This window comes from Chlamydotis macqueenii, chromosome 1, assembly GCF_036417535.1.
Source record: "Chlamydotis macqueenii isolate bChlMac1 chromosome 1, bChlMac1.mat, whole genome shotgun sequence".
NCBI classification, from domain to species: Eukaryota; Metazoa; Chordata; class Aves; order Otidiformes; family Otididae; genus Chlamydotis; species Chlamydotis macqueenii.
In genome coordinates, this window is record NC_141556.1 from 151643600 (window position 1) to 151664087 (window position 20488).

The following is a 20488-nucleotide window of genomic DNA, read 5'->3' on the forward strand; positions in this document are numbered from 1 at the left end:
CCTTTCTGCTCATAGCTTTAGCAGAAAACTGCCTTCTCATTACAAACACGGCTAAAGCTCTAATAAGGAAAACATTCTAATCCACATACTGAGGGCAAACCTGGGGCAAGAGATGTGCTTGCAAAATGGTTTGGGACTGACTGTTTTCAAAAAGCTTTAAAAATGAAGAACTTTATTAAAAATCGTTGTTGTTGTTGGGTTTTGGTTTTGCTTTGTAAACTGGCCTAATACATTAGGTGGCAATAATATGGTTTATTACTGGCAAACTACTGCTTCATAGGAGAAACTTTTGTTTTGAGGAAACAGCAGTTTTGTTTAGTAACCACCTAACATCTGTCAGAGGCTAGCAAGCTAACCGAGTGTTGACTTTACACCACACAAACCCACAATTCTGCTCTAAGCACTGTGCCATGTGGTATTTTATGCCATTTCCAATCAATTTCTCAAAAAAAAAGATTATGTTACAAAGATGAGAATTAAAACATTGGCGCAAAAATGCTATTTCCGATCTTACTGTTCATAACCTAACTTCAGTTTGCTTACTGACAGAACCAACTGAGGTGAAGAACAAGATCAGGTAACAGCCCCAGATATCCAGGTTTACCTACGACCATCATCAAACAGACGCCACGCAGACTACCTCCGGATGACAACATGAGGGTGACTGCCATTTCCCAGGGCTCCCACCCTAGCCATGCCCTGACTTTATCAGGGGAGGACACACCAGAGTGCCAAGCCCTCCCCCACTTTGCTCCCTCCCAAGGAAAGGAAACCCAGGCAACTGCACCGGGCAGGACCCACAAGAGGACTCCCACCTCCACAAGCAGAGGAACAGAGCTGCCAAGAGATACCATGGGGCACACCCCCCTTAGTCTCCCAAATAAGCGCAGGTGCAGCTAGAAAAGCTTCTTGAAGCCCACTGAAGGTACTGTGCGGTGATGTGCCTGACCTTATTTCTTGCTGGGAATGTTCCTACCTGATCAATTCCACCACGCTTGCCTGACGTTTCCTTTTCTGCCGTGGCTTATACAGATAACAAGGTACTTGAGGCGGGGAGCTGTCGAGTGCAGTATAGTTCATCTGCAAAGGGCTTGTCAGGCTGTGCAGTGCCATACCCAGTAACAAAAATAGAGCAGAGCAGATGACCAGCCTTTAAAACAAACACTGTTTCCTTTATTCATAGCTTAATAACTTACTAATTCATTGCCTACTGTGCTATTAGCAACACACTTTAAAAGTCAGGCTTTGACTCTCAAAAAATTCCTTTCTAAAGGCATAAATAGCTCAAATTAAGCTTTTTTCCTCCCTAAGTATTTTCTGAATGCAATGGTAATTTTCAAAACCTGAGATCTCCAGTATTAATGATGCTACAAAATTAAATCTGATACTTTTAACAACTTCTTCCTGAGTACCTCATTACCCCAACAAATTGCAGCCAGTGCAGCTGCCTGTGGAGTACTCTGGGCTTAATGGGACGAAGGGCTCCTGACAGCCAGGGTGGCCCACACAGACCCAGGCAGTAGGGCAGGATCTGCCAAGGGGGAGGCTCTGCAAACCCCTGGCACAGCACCCAGCTTGGCCCAAGCTCCCTGCACAGGATAGCGATGCACACAAGACAGGAACCAAGCAGAGCTATGGGCTTACCTCTTCTTGACACTTACGTGAGGCTTCTGAGGCCCCACAGAGGCTAATGGGCAAAAATATCCCCCATACGACCACCCCATAGCTGATCTGCTGCCAGGAGCAGGGAGCAGAGAGAAAGGTTAAGAAAGAGTGGAGAGTGGGTGTACAAGTTGTCTTGCTTCCTTTTCTTCATGTGTATCTTTAAACCTGAATACTACATACTGCATTTGCTCCTATTTTATGTCATAAGGCTAACTCACTATACCAGCCATGCATCACACGCCTCACATGTCACGGAAACTCCCAGGCTGGTTGTCAAACCAGCAAGGCTGCCAGTCCAGGGCAGTGGTGATAATGAGCGAGCGGGAAAGCTCCTTTTTCTTGTACCACTGCCTGCTCCTGCTTTCCTTCTCAGGCAGGAGGCACAAGAGAGAGCCACTAGCGATGCCAGTGGCAATGCCCATGTGCAAAACATCAGGAGCTACTTGATGGGAAAGGATGGGAGAGGAACTCCTGAGGGAACGCAGGGGAACAGGAGGGGCTTCTCCGCAATGCGAATGCCAAATGGTAACACCCAGATCCTTTCCTGCCTTGGCAGCAGCACATCAGGACTGTCTCAAATACCTGTATTTCCCTTCAAACCACTCCTGGATCTCTCTAAATGCTCACTCTCCTTAGGGAACAAATATGTAAATTCTGCCTGTTCTCACCAGCTTCGATAAGAGTTCCCTGCAGCATCATATAAATGTCAGGCAGAGTCTTTACTGAATTCAGTCCTAGACCATTACAGTAAAAGAACCATCGAGGGGTGAGTGAGTGTTAAAATAATGTCAAATAAAGCCCAAAGTCATTGTTCTGTTTCCATGTTTTAAAAGGCAGATAGTAGGATGCAGAAAAGTGTGTTACCTTTTCTGAAGGCTGGATGGAAACTGTTAGTACTACTTTAACTTAGATATGTGCAAAATTAACAACATAGTATTTAATGCATACCTTCACTCTCCTGATACAAAATGTCTGGCAGCCCTCTGTGCCATCCAGCTTTTTACCAGACCTTTTTAATTTCCTGTTAGATCTTCAGAAATGTAAAAAACTGCTTTGAAAAACACCTCCATCTACCACACTGAAATAATTCATCTTCTGTCTTCATATAACAACAGAGAGAAGCTGTTTCTATTAATATCCCTCTCCCGCTCCGAGCTGTGTGCTCTCAAAGCGATTCGGGTGTATTCTCTTCAAAGGATCTGACTGTGAAACAACGATGGCACCAAAGTCATAAGCAGGTTGCAAAGTCCTTGAAAGGCAAGTACAGCGTGAGCTAGGGGTAAGAAATACTGAAGAGACTAAGCAGAAGGAAATTAAGAATGTGTACAATTAGAAAGCTGGGAATGCTATGTGTTGCTTTGTATTTTCTTCTTACCTTTACTTCATTAATTACTTCACAAGCGATTTGTCTGATGTGGAAATGACCATTTTTTTCTGTAAGCTGCTCAACATTTTCAAACACCATCAACAACTTTAATGGCTTCCTCTTGCTCTCTCCAACGCGCTCAGATGCTCTTTGCTTCTCTTTACCTTCAAACCTCTACCATCAGAACTCCAAAGTACATCCCACGGGTCACTTGCAGCCTCAGCAGCCTTTGCACAGAATCCAGAAAGGGGATTTTTTACTGCGCTGTCCTCGACAAAAACAGCTGTGCCAGGATCACAGCAAACGTCTGGGTCCTGACCAGACTGGAGCCATCTCGTAATTAGAGCCTGGCATCTACTCAAGCATGAATTAAGTAATGATGATGAATTTTCATCACTCTTGTGATTCTGTGTATGTAGGTCATATTCCATAACTATTAAACATAAAGCTATTGTGTTTCAGACACTGTATTAATGGGAGGCCCAGCTTCATGTCCTACTAAATGACTATCTATGAGTAAAATATGCAGAAAATCTTTTCATACCACCCCGTTTCTGCCAGCCTTCTATTCTCATCCAAGCTGCACAACCAAATACTTCCTTACCCCATCCTTCTCTTTCTCTTCTCTTCTTCCACTGTCAATAATCCTCAAAGCAAACTGGGAAAAACCCTCCCTAAAACACAAACGTGCTTTTTCCTCTACTTTGTTTCACTGAATGTTTGTGTGGGAGCTTTCATTTTGTTCTGAAGTATTTTTACAAGAATAGACCATTTTATATAAGTGTACTTTGCCATTACAAATACGCTGAATGTCTGAGTAAAATGTGTCAAAGAAGTGAAATGCTAAGTAAAGAAAGCATCAAGCTGCCTTTGTTAAATCCGTTGGGTAATACCAACCAAGTTACAGACTCAGCTGGAAGCTGAAAACAAAACCCAGCAGAAGAATTACATGGTGTTTGGAGAGAGGAGTGCACGGTGTATGGCAGCAAGAGGGGACAAGACGGGTAAGTTTTGCCCTGCCGCGCAGCAGGCGCCCGCCTGAGAGTTCAGACACTTCTCAGAGGCAGGCAGGGAATCTGACAAACCCACTCTTAGTTTTCATTTCTCCACATGAATTCAAATGAATCTCTCATTCTTCACTGCAGTAAATACGAAAATTGAAAATGCTGAGATAATGGAAATAGGGAATAATCAGTTCAATTCCAGATACTCAGTGGCAGCAGGATACAGAGCCGTAGGGAATATCAAAGTTGGGCAGGGCCTTTCCACAGCAGTTGCTTCAGAAGGCGTCATGCCTGTAGTAACATACGCAAAGTAAACACGGAAAGAGGAAACAAATGAGTCACGCAACACACTGGTTGGTTTAGTGTACTCCACAGGCCAAAAGCTGATGCAAGGCTGGGTTTGCAAAGCTGCTGTTAAAGCATAAGCATGTGACATGAGGTAACCTCAACCAACTGGGTAAGTTACACAGGGTAACATGGAGTGACAACCAGCAGCCCAGGACAAAATACTGTCCAAAGTAAAGCACTTTGCCCAGCCCAGAAGTCAGACATAAAACTGTTCATAGAAAGGCTATAATTTATCGTTTGACATTTTTAATAACAAATGTTGTAGCCTCAAGAGTAATTTTTAAAATCAACTATGTGTATTCTCATTATTTTCTGTTTATATCAGTTATCCTGTTGTTTCATATGGAAAGCCACCTTTGCTTTAAATTCATCAGGCTATAGGCAGGAGTTGAAAGAAAAGGAAGATACATTTCTGGCTGAACAAGAACTGAGACTACAGAAGAACTAGCTAGGACAGTCACTTCTTGGTGCAAATTTTGTGCCTGCTACACGAAGTGCTGAAGACAGAAAGACTTTTGGTAAGATTGGCACTTAGCAAATACCTCAAGTTCATAAAGGGGGACAGAACTTAGACCCTTGAAGTAACAGTGCCGGTGGAAAGTGAAGGCCTATCTACGAGACAGCAGCGCTGATCTCAACATGTCAAATACCTATTTGCCCAGATTATTAATTTTAAGAAGTCAGACTGCTGCCGAGCAGCATTACACACCTACATCCTCAAAACCAGGCAGTACCCCGCTGCGCTGTGCCTTACCAGCTTGTCACAATTTGAGCTGCATGTTCTGCCAGGAAGCTGTCTTCCCTTGTGTCCTCAAAGGGATTCAGCTGCCTGAGGCCCCGTCACACTGGCTCCTCCTAAGCTCAAACACTGTCAGCCTTCACATGAAGATAGAAACGTTTGGGAATGGGTATCATCAGGCTTCTCCATTTCAGCTTACTGTCATGCTGAAACTTGCAGTCAGTTCCACCTTTTGTGTGACCAAGTTTAACATCTCTGTCATAGCACAGGATTCATCGTGTCTGACTCCCCGCTGCTCCAGGGAACCATCCAGGAAACCCAACAGCCAGCTCCATGCTCCTGGCACACCACAACCCAAACAGCACTTCCCATCAGTCCTCAAGAAACTCAAAGCTTTAGTACAAAAACTCAAAAGCCACAAAAAGACCTTGACAGGCTGGAGAGGTGGGCCCGTGCCAACCTCATGAAGTTCAACCAGGCAAAGTGCAAGGTCCTGCACCTGGGTCATGGCAATCCCAGGCACAAATATAGGCTGGGTGGAGAATGGATTGAGAGCAGCCCTGAGGAGAAGGACTTGGGAGTGATGGTGGACAAGAAGCTCAACATGAGCCAGCAATGCGCCCTGGCAGCCCAGAAAGCCAACTGCATTCTGGGCTGCATCAAGAGAAGCGTGGCCACTGGAGGCAGGTTGAGGGAGGTGATTCTCCCCCTCTACTCTGTCCTGGTGAGACCCCACCTGGAGTACTGTGTCCAGTTCTGGAGCCCCCAACATAAGAAGGACATGGACCAGTTGGAGAAGGTCCAGAGGAGGGCCACGAAGATGATAAGAGGGCTGGAGCACCTTTCCTATGAGGACAGGCTGAGCGAGTTGGGGCTGTTGAGCCTGGAGAAGAGGAGGCTCTGGGGAGACCTTATAGCAGTCTTCCAGTACCTCAAGGGGGCCTACAAGAAAGATGGGGAGAGACTGTTCAGTAGGGCCTGTTGCGATAGGACGAGGGGTAATGGTTTTAAAATAGAGGGACGAAGATTTAGATTAGATATTAGGAAAAAATTTTTTACAATGCGAGTTGTAGAACACTGGAACAGGTTGCCCAGAGAGGTGGTGGATGCCCCATCCCTGGAAACGTTCAAGGCCAGGCTGGATGAGGCTCTGAGCAACCTGATCTAGTGGGGGATGTCCCTGCTCCTTGCAGGGGGGTTGGACTAGATGACCTCTGAATGTCCCTTCCAACCCTAACCATTCTATGATTCTAAGACCAGCAGCAACAGACTGAGGATCTAACTAATATCAAAGATTGCTCTGGGTGAGGAGATCTATTGTCTGAAACTGCCCAGACTGTGTAGTAAGTCAGCCTCCAACATGATGATCCTCTCCCAACCTGTGCCCAGTGCTTACACCCACTGTTCCACAAGGCTTGAGCTGGCTGCACCCACAGTGCTGTTAAAGGCAATGTTAAAGGCTGGACTACCAGAAAGTTTCCCTCAACTACAATGCCTACATCCCTAGGTGTGGTGAGCCAGGTGGCTGATGCTCAAACTACACAGCTATAAGGATAACTGGAAAATGTAAAGTGAGGTCAAAGTATCTAACATGGTATTGCAGCCTCACCTCAAGAGACCTGTAAGTGATTAATCCATATAAAAGCATCCAAGATCATGCTTTTTCTGTCTGAAATAAAACTGTATCTATCTGGCTGATATTTACTATGACAAGACAAAAGAAACAATGAAACAAAATTAAAGTGGCTTTGCCAGATATTGTCAAAGAGCAGGCTCAAACTTCCAGCTGAAATGTCCTGTTTTAGATATTGAAAACCTTAAGAAGTTCTTGGGCTGACTCAGAAACAACAAAATCACAAGTCTCTTCTGTAGCTGACTTGACCTGCTTCATTAAAGGAAAAGGTGAGTGACCCAAACGCCTCCTGCTCCCTGGCTTTGCTCAACACATCAGCTTATAACAAACGCCTTGAAGACGACGCAGCCTGTGTAAGTATCACATCCCTGCCCACGCGCTGTGCTGCTCCTTTTCTGCAGGAGTCCCCTCTTACGCACGAGGTAATCTTGCCGTTTGGCTCTCTGCGGTTGTAAGTGTGGCAGGCAGCTGTGCCAGGCACTCTTGCCAAGAAAGTATTCTGAGTCACTATGGTAATAAAAATGCATCAAAGTAACAGGGGTTTTTTTTTGTCTTTAATATTACTAAGTACTTAAGTCCAGGCGGGGCTTTCTCGGCTCTGCAAGCTTTAAGTATATGTACTCCAAGTCCACAGACTGAATGGGAGACTGACAATTATGCATCCTGCAGTCCTCTGAAAAGCCACTCCAAATGTGCCACCGCTTATTGTTTAATGCCTATTTTGTCCCGATCTCCTGTTCATCTGTTGAAAGATATCTGAATAGATTGCAATTTTCCTACTGTAGTTCAGCAACTGCAATTAAAATGAGTGAAAGATTGGGGTAGATAATATGCTAAGAGGGGTCTTTATTGTTGAGAGTCCCAAGAGGTGCACATGGATATAAAATCAAGTGGGTATTTTTTATTTATTTAATTGCATGTAAAAAAAAAAAAAAAGAAAAAAAACCCCTACTGAGTTGAAATGTTTTGGGATGCAATTTTTAAGCAACAACAGTTTGGTTAAAAAAAAAATAAAAATTAATCAATCTTCATGTTGATCAAAACATTTTTCCTCAGATTACCAAAAAGGCAGCTCTCTTTAATAAGGACAAGACTGCTGCCAACTTTGAACCTTAGTCCCATCAGCTTCACTAGATTCAGCTTTTTCAGTAGTAAAATAAAGATTTTGAGTAAGGCTAGAATATACCAAGAATCAGATGCCATATAGGTAGGTGCTCACAGAAGCCGTAACACTACATCCTCATGGAAAACATGAGCAACCCACTCCTAATTGCTTAATTGTGTCTGTTCAACTGCAGCTCCCACTCTTATTCTCGAAATTTTAAACCTCATGACAGGAAGAGCATGCCTGAAGGCGTCTTTCCTGGTTAAGCTCAGCGTGGGAGCAGGAGAGCTGAAATGCAGGACCAACAAGCTCATACCAGACAGAGGCATCCCCCACTACCACTAAATGCCACCTGGGCGCTGTGGAGGCACCAACAACCCGATCATTTCTGATCTCTCAGCTGGATCTCTTGGACTCCACCAGCTATACAGAAAGCTGACAAAGTTGCCAAAGAGTAATTTAATGCCCTTCATGCTCAGACTTGCCTGCCTGCCAAACGAACACGTGCACACAGAGCACTCTGCCATGCAGAGAAAGACTTTTGGGTTCCCAAACGGGAAAACTAAGTGATCAGAGGAGAGATGCTACAAGGGTAAGAAAGAGCAGGCAAGCTCACAAGAGAGTAGGAACCAGGAGGACACAGAGAACAGGTCCTTCCAGCCACCCACAACTTTATAATGTCCCTTCAGTGTGCTTGAGCGTGTCCCCATCGCTCCCCGCAGCAAGCCCACTCTTTCCAGCGATGCTGGGCACTTGGAGGTGGTATGCGAGCACATTTCTTCTACATCTGTTCCTTATTTGTCAAGACAGGTGAGTCAGCCTTCAAAACTTCAAAAGCCTGCCTGACAATAAGACAAAGCCGGGGAAATGAAGTGTAAAGTTTTGGCCTAAATTGTGAATATGACAGAAAACTTGGAGATACTGAAAACTGACCAAAGCTGAAATGGCTCAAGCACAGTGCCTGCACTTTAAGTACTAGCCCTGCACACATATTTACTAGGGAACTACACACATGTTTATCTTCCTTGATTTGCAGATGTTTCTTCTTTTTGCAGAGCGCGAAAATTTTGTTCGAGGAGAGGAAACAGATGGTAGCTGTTAACAGTGGCACCTTTCCAAGGTGGAAAGAAACCATTAGTGGGGCTACCACAGGCGTTAGGCTGGGCATGTCAGATTTGTCCTGCCTGTTTGCATGCATCAGACAACACTGTCACTGCAAGGCGCCCGAGCTCAGTGCCGATGCAAACGCGAGTAGTGACTGACAGAAAGAGCTGGTGCTTTAACGCCATTTCTGTATCAGTTAGAGCAAATGGAGTCCTAAGCAGAAAACCCAGGGCACACAGTAATACGCACAGTACATAAGGTCCCAGACCAGAACTGTTCCTAACCTGCAGCTTCAACCTCCAAGCTACTGTTCAGCAGGGAGGGGAAGTTCTGCCTAAAACAAGCAATTTGTGGAAGAGGGTCTAATTTAACACAACAGATCTGAAAAAGGGGAAGAAAAGTAAAAACTATGGCCAAATGAACAGAAGTGATGTAATTATCTGACAAAAAAAAATAATCATGGACAAAAATAGAGTTTGGGGGTTTTTTTTAGTACAAATAATAATTTCACAGTTTGCCTGAAAAAAAAAATCCACAATTCTAATGGAAAAAACATCTTAGGTAGAAAAAAAGAATTTGCTTAAATCACTTTTGCCTTGTTTTAAGGATTTATATGAAAATGGGGAAAGCGATAATCTGGTCATCCAAGTCCAGGAGGCCATCTGATAGAAGGGAAGTGACCAGGAGGACTGAGGAGCATATGTGGGAAGAAATCAAAGAAAGATGCCATGGGAACACCCTTTTTAGTTGTGGGAAGAGGGGAGGGTACAAGATTGTTTTGAACTCTGGAGCAGGAGTCAGAGAAGGGATATGAAGAGGCTGATAACGTTAAACTAAAGAGCATGATCTTTTTTATCTTAATAGCTAAATATGTCCACAAGGATAAGATAATGCATCTGTGAGGCATTGGAGGATAAAGTGAAGGTGAGCAAGATGAGAAATAATCAATGCTTTGCCACAGGAAGCCATCCAGATTTGTAAAATGTAGCGGAGGAAGGCACTCAAGGGATCCTGTGAAAGGATCACACATTCATGGGAGAGTAAGGAGGTAGGGGTCAGTAATTTACCATGAGGGCTGGCAGCGTGAGCAAATCAGAATTTAGTCAAAGCAGAGGGAGCAGAAGGACGGCTGAGGAAAGCGCTGATGTGGCAGTGAGGGACATGCAGTCCAGAACCAGACTGACACAGGGGACTTGCTAGCAGGAGAGCAGCCAGAGGTGGAAAGGCTGTTGGGGTAAAACAGTAAAAGATGACAGACAAACCCATACTTACCATACCTAACTTTAGGCACTGGAGAGATGCTAGGTTAGGAGCTGAGCTACTCCAGGCTTCCCATCCCCCTTTCCCCTGTCCCCGGTCATGGGAAAGATGAGTGCACCTCAGAAGGTGGAAGGACTTCCCTTCTGAATGTGCCCCTTTCTCTCCTTTCAGCACACATGGATTTTAGGCTTATTTCCCTTCTGACTTAGATGCTTAAAACTACCTGGGATGAATCTCAGCCTGCCTGTGTATCCTTCAGAAAAACAAGCAAAGGAAGAGGAATAGTAATTTTCCTCAGGTCTGGCAAAGGAGAAAATCCCTTGATGGCTGAAGGTGGATAGCTGCACTATGGAGCAGCCAGGGGAACCTTTGCATTTCAATTACTCCTGAGCAGGGAATTATTGAAAAATGGGCTTGGAAAAATCCTGCACATGATCTTGGGCTGTTAAGAAAATCTCTGCCTACAAAAGGCTTCTGAGAAAACATAAAAACAGCTGTGAAGCCAGACAGTAGATAATTTGAGCCAAGGACAGAGTGTAGCACAAGAATGGGAGACAGCAACAGAGAAACGGTGTAAGCAACCTAAAAGGAAAAAGGGAAAAAAAAAAAACCTGAAAAAGGAAAACTGAAACAGTCACCTATAAATACAACCACTGGCTGTAGAAAAGAGATGCCTTCGGCTTGGGAATACTCACACAGGGATTACAGAGGCAGAAAGAGAAAGAGAAGGGGGAGGAGAGGGACCAGATAACCCCATGTACATGAAATTGGCAGTAAAGTAACAGCTGCTTTTTTGGAAAAATATGCATGTTTAACAAGCTAAATATCAGCACACAGTCAGAGCCTGCCGGCAAGTGTGAAAGCAGCACTGGGAGCCGCTGGTGACTCACATGAAGGTCACAGCGTCCCCACATCTGCACAGCTGAGAGACAGGCAGTGTCACAGGCAAGCCAGCGAGCCTGCTGCCAGTCTGGAGGGTCCTTGTACTTCAGTTCTGCAAGAAAAGGCTCTCATATACCCAACCAATGCTACAATGTGTTATTAAGAATAATCTTGCCTCAGAAAATCTACAGTAACAATTTTAAGGGAGTGGAAAAAATAATGTACGAATTATTAAAATAAACTGCAAAAGACACTGTGTCCCAGCAAACATCAGGCAGGCTTTCTTCTTACTTAAACATTCAGAATTTTTTTTTTAAAAAGGCAGTAAAACAAATATCCAACCATTTAATAAAGACATTTTTGGAAAAGGAAGATAATCAGGGGAAAAGTGCATAGGAAAAACAAGGAAGGAGAAAATAGTATGTATGGTGACCTTTACTTGTAATTTAATGCTTGTTCTCATTAGATTAAGTCTTGCTTTTCCCCAGAAAAAAAAATGTTACTAAGAAGGTAAAATACCTGGTTCCCCTATCCAGGAAAACTGCTGCAGCTTATCTGCTCATTCCACATTTGTCATTTAATCTATATGTTCATCGGACTATAGCATCAGCCATCTTGCTAATTATCTCCTTGTAACACATGGAAATTGAAAAAGCTGGAAAAGTCACCCTTAGGAAACAGAGGATCAGGGAAATGGGACGAAAAATCCCAAGTTTTGATACTGCAATGAATAATACTTTAAATAATCTGTATCAGCAAACCACTGGTTCACCTCAAATGACAAAACGCAAGACTGCTGACATCTGTCAACAGACCAAGAATAGAGGGCAAAAGAAAGAGTTTCAAAGCATGCAAAAACCACATCTCTTCTCTTTCCAGGTAACTTTTTATTCTGAAATATATTTACATCTCTGCATAAGCAACAGCCAGGAAAACACTCCAGATCTAAGCACAGATCACCTTATCGTGCACTGCTATTCAATTCCAGTTTTGAACACATAAGCATTTACATTTTCAAGAAAATGAGAAAATCTCTCAAAAATCATAAGAATCTCTCTACAATGCTAAAACCATTTTAGTAGACCTTCTGGAATTTTTAATCCATACATATGTAAAACTAAATGTACCACAATTAATGCATTCAACTCTTCATTCTCATGAAAGTACAGTTTAGACCCACCCAAATTACTGGTTGCAGTGCCGTGCAGGTAGCCAAGCTTTTCACTGCTTCATATCAGAACTGTTCTGCTAGACAAATCTGTAACTACCCCCACTTCTCAGCTACAGCTGAGCCCGAGATAAAAAAAAAAAGAATCAAGAACCACTTAGAGTATTTGACTGGGCTAGCAGCTACCCAAAACTATTAAAGAGGACCTTCTAAAGCTTGCCTCATGAATATCTAAGCACTAAAAATGTTAATTGGTGTTAACAGAAACAAAAGTTTAACCCGGTGACAAAAGCTCTTAACATTTTCTTTCCCGTTAATGAGAACATGCATACAGAATGCTAGTCAGATTACCAGGATTTTCTGTAAATCCTACAAAATCACTAACAGCATCCACACAGCACATTATTTAAGACGAGCAGCTCCTCCTACCAGCACACTGGGAAACCGCATTTAATCTTTGCATCAATTCTTCTAGGGCCATTTCTTCAATTTTCAGCCAGCATCTCATTCTCAGATAAAACAAAAAGAATCCACAGTAAACATGCTTCCCCTGCTCCAAGAAAGAAAGGAAGGAGGGGAAAAAAAAAAAAAAAAACAACCCCCAAACCAGACCACTACAGCAGTGCTTCGCAGCCCTGCATTTCAATGACTCCACATGGATTCCCCTCGGCACAAAGGGAAGCAGGAGCGCAGGTTCCCTCCTGGCAGTGCCTGCGCTGCTTGAAGCCAGAGCCGTCAATGTCGATGACAGCAGGACCGCTTAAAACTTCTCTCCCTTCCTCTGCGTATGGGTTTGCCCGCAGCGGAGTCCTCAAATCCCAGAATTAATGTGAAGCGTTGATTAGCCGACGTATCACCAGTCTCTCCCAGCCTGCAGCGAGCGCTGGGAAGGGCTGTGCTGAACTGACAGCACGGTGAGGGATCGGCGAGCAGCCGGAGCTCACAGAAAACCCCATCCTCACGCTTATGTGAACGGCAGGCTCCTTTCTGCCTTCTTGCCAGTTTGCTGCAGGGTGAGTAGCTGTGGAGCAAAATGCCTTCCCGCTGACAACGCCAAGGCTATTTGCTCTCACCAGCCCGCATGATGCTTTCACGTTTGGTTTGAAATGGTCATTTTTGAAGGCTGAGGACTTCAAATTTTCTTTAAACACTGAAATAACCACAGCCATCTTCAGGACTATTTGGAGAAGTTTGACCACTTAAATGTTGTGCCCCAGCAGTCTCCATAACTCCACGATATTCAGATTTCCACAAAATCCGTATTACCACCTTAGGCAAAAGGTTTTTAGTGTCAGGATCTGCAGACCCCACAAGGTGTATGGAGACTATATAAGAGAACTTCTACAGAAGGTAACTAGGAAAAGCAAGCCTAATAGCCAGTAAACTTCCATTTGCTAGAGAGGGTACACCTCCGCTGGAAAACTTTTAGGAATACAGAAAATCCTACAAGACTGAAAGCCGTACAATGCCTCTCTGTACCTCTCTGTACCACTGCTCCTCGATATTGATTTTCAGTGATTTTATGCAGACTATTTTACAAGCTTCAAACAATGAGGCTTTTAACTTTCCTTTTTTTAAGATTATCTCAATGCCTACAAAATCTCATTATTGGCATGGTTTTGCTGATGATCAGCTGAATTTTTCCAGTCTTCTAATCATCCTATTGGTTTTAGTAATGTACTCTTATATTTTAGCCATTAAAATAAATAAATGGTTATCTATGGCTAAAAGAAAAAGGCATGTTTTCCCATACACTTAAAAGCACTGCACTGTGATGTTTAGGATAAAGATTATTTTCTACAGATTACATACAGCAGGTGAAAAGCAGCAGTCGCTCCTAGGAAAATATGTGGATACCTATGATGACTTGTTCATAACTCTCAACAATAACATTAGGGAGGGCACGAACTAAAAAAAATGTTTTTAAGAGGACCAATCAATCTATCTGGGCTTCCTCTGCCAATAAAATTATGTGAAAGCATATTTAAAAATTCATTTATAAACATCCCACACCATTTCCACTCCAAGTATGGTGGGCCTACAGCAGCTCCATGTATTATATATGACTCGAGTCATATCTATTTCCATTTCTCTATAATAGAAATGAAAAAAAAATTAAGTCTCCAGTCAAGCTTTTGCATAACAAAGTATTACCATAGGAATACAGCATCTATAGGCACTTTATATGCAAAAAGCATTTTGTATATACAACTGTCATTTAAGATTGCATTTGCAAAGGAATAAGTGAGCTGCAGCAAGACCATGATTACCAGCTCAGGCCCTGGCCATTCAGGCAGTGAAGCAGGAGCAAAGGAACTAGAAAAGGTGTGCAAGTCCACAGATGTGCACAGATAGCTGAGGCTTGTTTTGAAACAAAGGCTGAGCACAGAATACTGTGTCCAAAGACAGCCCAGGAAGAAACTCCATACATCAGGAAGTCAGTGAGACTTGTTGACTGCGGCAAGTTAAAGGCCTACAACATGTTAGCGTATATGGAGCAGCAAAATTCACTTGTAAGGTTACACTGTTGCCCTGTGCAGCAAGTGCAGGAGACATGTTCATTCACAAGCATCTACGGGAGCAGAAGATGCTAGTCTTCCTTGAGTGTCCTTCCTCAATTCAATAGTAATTTCAGATTTTCCTTGGAGAATCAGCGAACTGCTTAAGCCTCCCATATAGAATCATAGAATGGTTTGGGTTGGAAGGGACCTTCAAAGGTCATCTAGTCCAACCCCCCTGCAAGAAGCAGGGACATCCCCGACTAGATCAGGTTGCTCAGAGCCTCATCCAACCTGGCCTTGAATGTTTCCAGGGATGGGGCATCCACCACCTCTCTGGGCAACCTGTTCCAGTGTTCTACAACTCACATTGTAAAATTTTTTTTTCCTAATATCTAATCTAAGTCTACCTCCATCTTTCCATGGCATTTTCTCAGTGAAATAACAAATGAAATGCAAGATACAAATGTATTGATCAATTCTATCACATCAGCCAGTCAACTTTTAGGATCACATGCACATTATTATCTATTTATACTTGTGCAAAATGAATGGAGAACTGTAATACGCTAGTTAAAGCTCAGGTATACGAACACTGCCACTTTATATTATACTTTCTACATCTTCAAACAACTCCAGAACATGCAACGGACAAGCAGTGCACCAAAGAAAAAGGCTTCAGTTAGCTAGGCTGAAAGTTAGTTTACCTATAATAAGGCTTTTCTTTTGTAATCATGTACTTGTTGAATCATGTCCATTCATGGAAATCTGGCAGCCATTTCTGGAGTGATACAGTAACGAGCTTAGGTGAAGTTTCTCTACTGAAGGATACAGAAATACAGTATTTTCAATATACTTCACCAGAGAATGTGGGATTAGGATCCCTGCTGGTTTGCAACTGGAATCTAACCAGATTATCCATGATTTCATGAATAACCTTGAGTCAGAGTAAAGAAACAGACCTTTAAACTAATTAAAATCAACTCCTAATAAGAACAGCCAACTGAGCCTTCTTGCAACAAAAATCAAACCAGTATCTGATCCTAGGGAATGAAAACAGTTCTGGAAATAACAGCATCAGTACAGCTCAGGGACAAGCTACTGCAATTTTTGCTCTCTTGAAGTTTGTACCTGACGCCCCACACCTTCGCAGGTCATCACAATAATCATATTAGGGAGTTAAATGTGCCACTTCATCCCCACACATCTCACGCTAAATTAAAATTTGAGATTAAAAGGACTGATGTCCAGTTCTAGCACTGAGAGTCTGTAAACACAATAGAAGATGTTTTCACTTCTCAGGTAAAACGTCATTATTTTTATCGTGTATATGTATTGTTTTTACTGAAAAATTCAATCTGCTTCTGGAATTATGATTTTTAACTCCTGTTAATGTATCATCTCTATCAAAAAAACTTCAGTAGTCCCAGGCAAGCCCCTGCTGCAGCAGACGAGTTCATACTGAAGCACAGCATTGTGTAAAAATACTTTTACAGAGAAATTTGAGGAACACACATCCTTTCAGTTCTTAGATGTTTAAAATACAGTGAAAACATTTTTGTTAAATAGCCTGTACTCCTGTTTCTTTCAGTGAAACTGCAAAAATAATAAGCAAGGAGTAAATGTATTGCAGAATTTAATCAACATTCAGGGCTAAATGGATGCAATATTTGACTTGATTTCTGCAGGTCTGTATTTATTGTTTTCTAAACTTTTGTTAGGTTTGAAAGCCACAACCACATTATTTTTTCCCTTCAGTACTCTACTTTGCTCTGGTTTTGGCTGCGGTCTCCAGCAAAGCCTGTTCAAACACAGCAGCATTACAGCCCTCTTATTTTCAAAGGGCTCTAGCCAAAAAGCATTACCTAGTTTTTCAAGAAATTGTAGCTATTTTGAAAATGTTCCAGAAATACCATACAACTATCCTTGTGTGAGGAATCAAAGCTGTAACCTTAAGTCATTAACATATAATCACGTAATGAGCTTTGCCTGAGCAAAAGATACTTGCAACAGTATACCTAAAGATTTCTCTGCTCGCTTTACTTCGATCTCCAAAATTTAATGATGTGCTGTGTGAAAAACTGCTTTTGTTTAAACTACCTTCCTGAAATTTTTCTGGGTGCCCCAGTTTGCCTTTTGTGAAGCAGTGGAAAAAAAAAAACCCAGGAAATAAACACTCTGTATTCACTTCCCCAAGCCATTCATGACTATACAGACTTCCACTGGAGGTGGTGTTATGTCCCCTCCAATTGCCTTTTTTCCAGACAGAAAATTTCCTACACTAATTAGTTCCTATTTGTACAAAAGCAACCCCATACCTCTGACCGCCTTCGCCATGCTTCCGCATACCCTAATTCTCCTCTAACAAAGCGAACAAAACTGGACATGGTACTCAAGAAGCAGGCACAGCAGAGATTACCCAGTGACATAAGGATTTTGTTGTTCTCCGTTTCCCTCTCAGCTGTTTGCAATGCTCTGTTTGCCTTTTGGACCAACACTGAGTGCTGACTGAGCTGCTGCTGTTTTCAGGGAACTACCCACCAGCAGTCAAGGTCGCTTACTGAGGGTACAGCTAGCGTCGGAAATTGCGTTGTCTTTTCTCACATGTATCACTCTGCACAAACAATTAATTTCACCTACCCTACTACTTAGTTACTTAGCCAAACCAATTTATTCTCTAGCTGTTTGCATTCAGCATTGAATTTCACTATTCTGAATAATTTGACATAATCGCAAATTCTGTCTTTCCACATTTCCTTTTCATTTCCGGCTCATTGGAATTATGCTGAATAGGTGTAGCTCCTGTAGAAAACCCAGATTTACTTGACCAGTAACTCCCCACCACCTGTAGAAAACTGACCACCTAAAGCAACTCACCATTTCTTTTTTTAATCAATTATTAATCCACAAGAGAGCTTCCATTTTAACCCATAGGAGCTTATTTTCTCTAAGAGCCTGAGAGCAGCTGCAGTGGAAAAAATACTGCTTATAGAATATAAAGTAGGACTACAAAAAAATTAAAACACATACAAGTTTCCCTGACACTTTGCATGGGCCCTATCACATTGGTGCTGCAAAGGGAATGGGCAGAGCATATGGATGGTTATGCAGCTGAATCCTGTGCCAAACATCCCATACTGCTTTCTAGCAATATCACGTGATCAACATTAGGCAGGCAAGTCAGCCACCCTCTTTTCTGGATGCCCCCAACATCACATTCTAGAAAACTCTATAGACTGCGTAAGCAATGAAGCTACAGGCATCCACGTCACCACCGCTGTCCTAAGACACTGCAGACGTAGTCAGACTTACCTAAGCTGGGCTCCTGCAGAGCGGGAAGGGACCCACCGAATGTGGTTTTCATAATCTAGGTCCTCACAGGTCTTACAAATAACCGCCACATGCACCCACTGCACAAAAGCAATACTGATCCCCAGCCTTAAATAAAAAGGGAAAGAAAGGGGAGACAGGACAGTTGATATGAAAGATCCAAACAGAAAATGCATTTTTAACATCTCAGCCTCCTCTTGGCACCAGTTCTTCCTTCATGAAGCAAAGGGATTTTTCCCTTTTATTTTTCTGAATGACTGAGTCCTCTTGGTAATCAGCCCAGTTAGGCTTTATTATGTAAAGCATCTGGGATTTGAAACTGGGATTCATAAGCAGAAATGGCAGTATTCTGGTTTTGGCAACACCTCACTCTTCCACAAGGAGAAAATTGTTCCTAGATTCACCATCTCAAGGAATACAGAGAACTTTGCATTGTACAAGTCATTACCCTGCAAATACATGCAGGAAGGAAAAAAAAAAAAAGAAGTAAAAGTTTTTTCTTCTTAAAAACTTGACACTCAAACACTTGAACAAAGCCAGCATATGGGCAAGGTTCATATAGGAACACAGACTAAAGAGCCTTCAAACGTGCAGGAGCATTTAATAGAGGAATTACAGCAAAACTATGTCTTATTTTACTAATCTATTAATTTACCAAATCTCTATCGAGTCCTCAGGGTCAGATCAACCTTCATAATATTTTCCTTTGAGAAAGTAAGTGCCATGCAGAAAAAAAAAGGCCCAGCAGCTGCTCTCCACACTCCCTCATCTGGGGTGTGCGTTAGCCACACGCAGGGACCAGGCCAAGGTGGAACCTGGACTAAGTACTCAGCAGTAGGAGAAAAGCTTCACCCTCACCTCCTTTCTACATAGGTGCTCCTCTTCCTTTCCACTGCTCAGGCCCATGACTGAGAAGTACGAGATGGATGAAATGCAACATACTCATTTCTATTTGATGGTCTCTTCCCCAGTTCAGCCCAGTCTTGCTACAGCCCAGCTCCCAGTACTTTCGGTCTTCTTCCCTAAACATCTTTCTTTCCCTCTTACCGATTGCAATCTAGCCTCTCCTTAAAAAAACTAAAATATTAAGATCAGTTCTGAAAGCTTAGCTTAGCCACTAACTCTTCCATAATTCATTTCTTTCATATCCTGCATCTCAGTTTTACACTAGAGTGGCATTCCTTCTGTGAAGTTCTGGAGTTAGGCTCTTCAGCCTGAATGAACTTTAAAAAGTTGACCGGATCAAAATTATCAATACTTCCCAGCATAACAGGCAAGGTCTTCTTTTTCCCCAGCCTCCCTTGCAAATGAATGAAATGTCATTTGAACCTCTTCCACTGATCGTCTGTGTTTCTAAAGAGCATCAGGTTTCCCACTAGCTGCAGTTTTCTTCTTCATCCTCCTCTTTTGCCACATAGGATTAAGGAACCACTGCAGAGCCAACAGCCTTGAAAGAGTTTATTCAGTGTAACACCTTGAACTGCCCCTGCTCGGCTGAGCGCTGCTCCAGCCCTTTCTCCCTCTCCAGTCTGAGGAGCTAAACCACCCAGATGTGCCAGCAGCCGCACTCCTCTAAAAGCAGGTACGGCAATGAATGAAATGTTGCCTTTTGCCAGTGCAATGCCAAGTAAGACCCTACCTTTCTAAGTTTACGGAGACGTCTTTATAGACAATGGGAGTGCTTTCTGTAGGAAATTAGGCAGATCAAAGATGGGAAGCATGCAGGTGAGTGGGGAAAGAACTTGCTGCAAACAGAAATAATATGTAAAGAAATGAAGTATCACTGTTACTGGGATGCTGCCACAGGTATGTATAATTAAAGGAAAGACCACACAAGGGAAACTGTACTCCAGCCCTTAAAAAACATGAAACCACAGTGCTTTATACATAGAAAAAAACCCTGGAAATCGGGGAGTTTTTGTTTTAAAAGAGAAGATATTGAAAGGTACTATGATAATTAAATAGGTGGTAGAGTTTAGCTGCAGAGATGGTATTCTCCATCAGAGTTAGTATTTTGTATTTAAATGCAGAAATGAAATCAATCCAGAAAACACATTTTTTGTTTTCTCTTGTCATGGAAGTTTTCTTTTCAAAGGGAATGCGGGGTGAAGTGTCATAAAATTAATTTCTCCTCCAAAAAAAGTCAGTCCAATATTTTTCAAAGCTCAAACACTTGAGGACTCCTAAAAAGTATTAGAGTTTAAATAAATCAATTTTTGTGTGTTCAGATTTGGAGTGCTAAGAAAAGCCCGAATTTTATTACATGCCCCACTTTGTAAAAATCACTGTTTCAAAAGAACTGGCCACACACACATAAAAGTTTAGCAGGTCTACTACTCAAGAGTCAGGGTTGATTTAAAACATTCTCAGGAAATTACTCCGTAAC

General features: G+C 42.6%; 1 protein-coding gene across 5 annotated transcripts in view; it reads right to left on the bottom strand.

Annotated features, from left to right (window-relative positions):
• Positions 1-20488, bottom strand: part of MCF2L (MCF.2 cell line derived transforming sequence like) — a 155357-nt gene that overhangs the window by 117648 nt on the left and 17221 nt on the right. Inside the window, exon 1 of one of the 5 annotated variants that reach the window (XM_086770314.1) lies at positions 12704-12782. The exons of the other annotated variants lie outside the window; for them this stretch is intronic. Coding sequence (XP_086626440.1) covers positions 12704-12782 — 79 coding nt within the window. Of the gene's footprint in view, positions 1-12703; positions 12783-20488 lie in introns of those variants that run through there. 5 annotated transcript variants of the gene reach the window in all.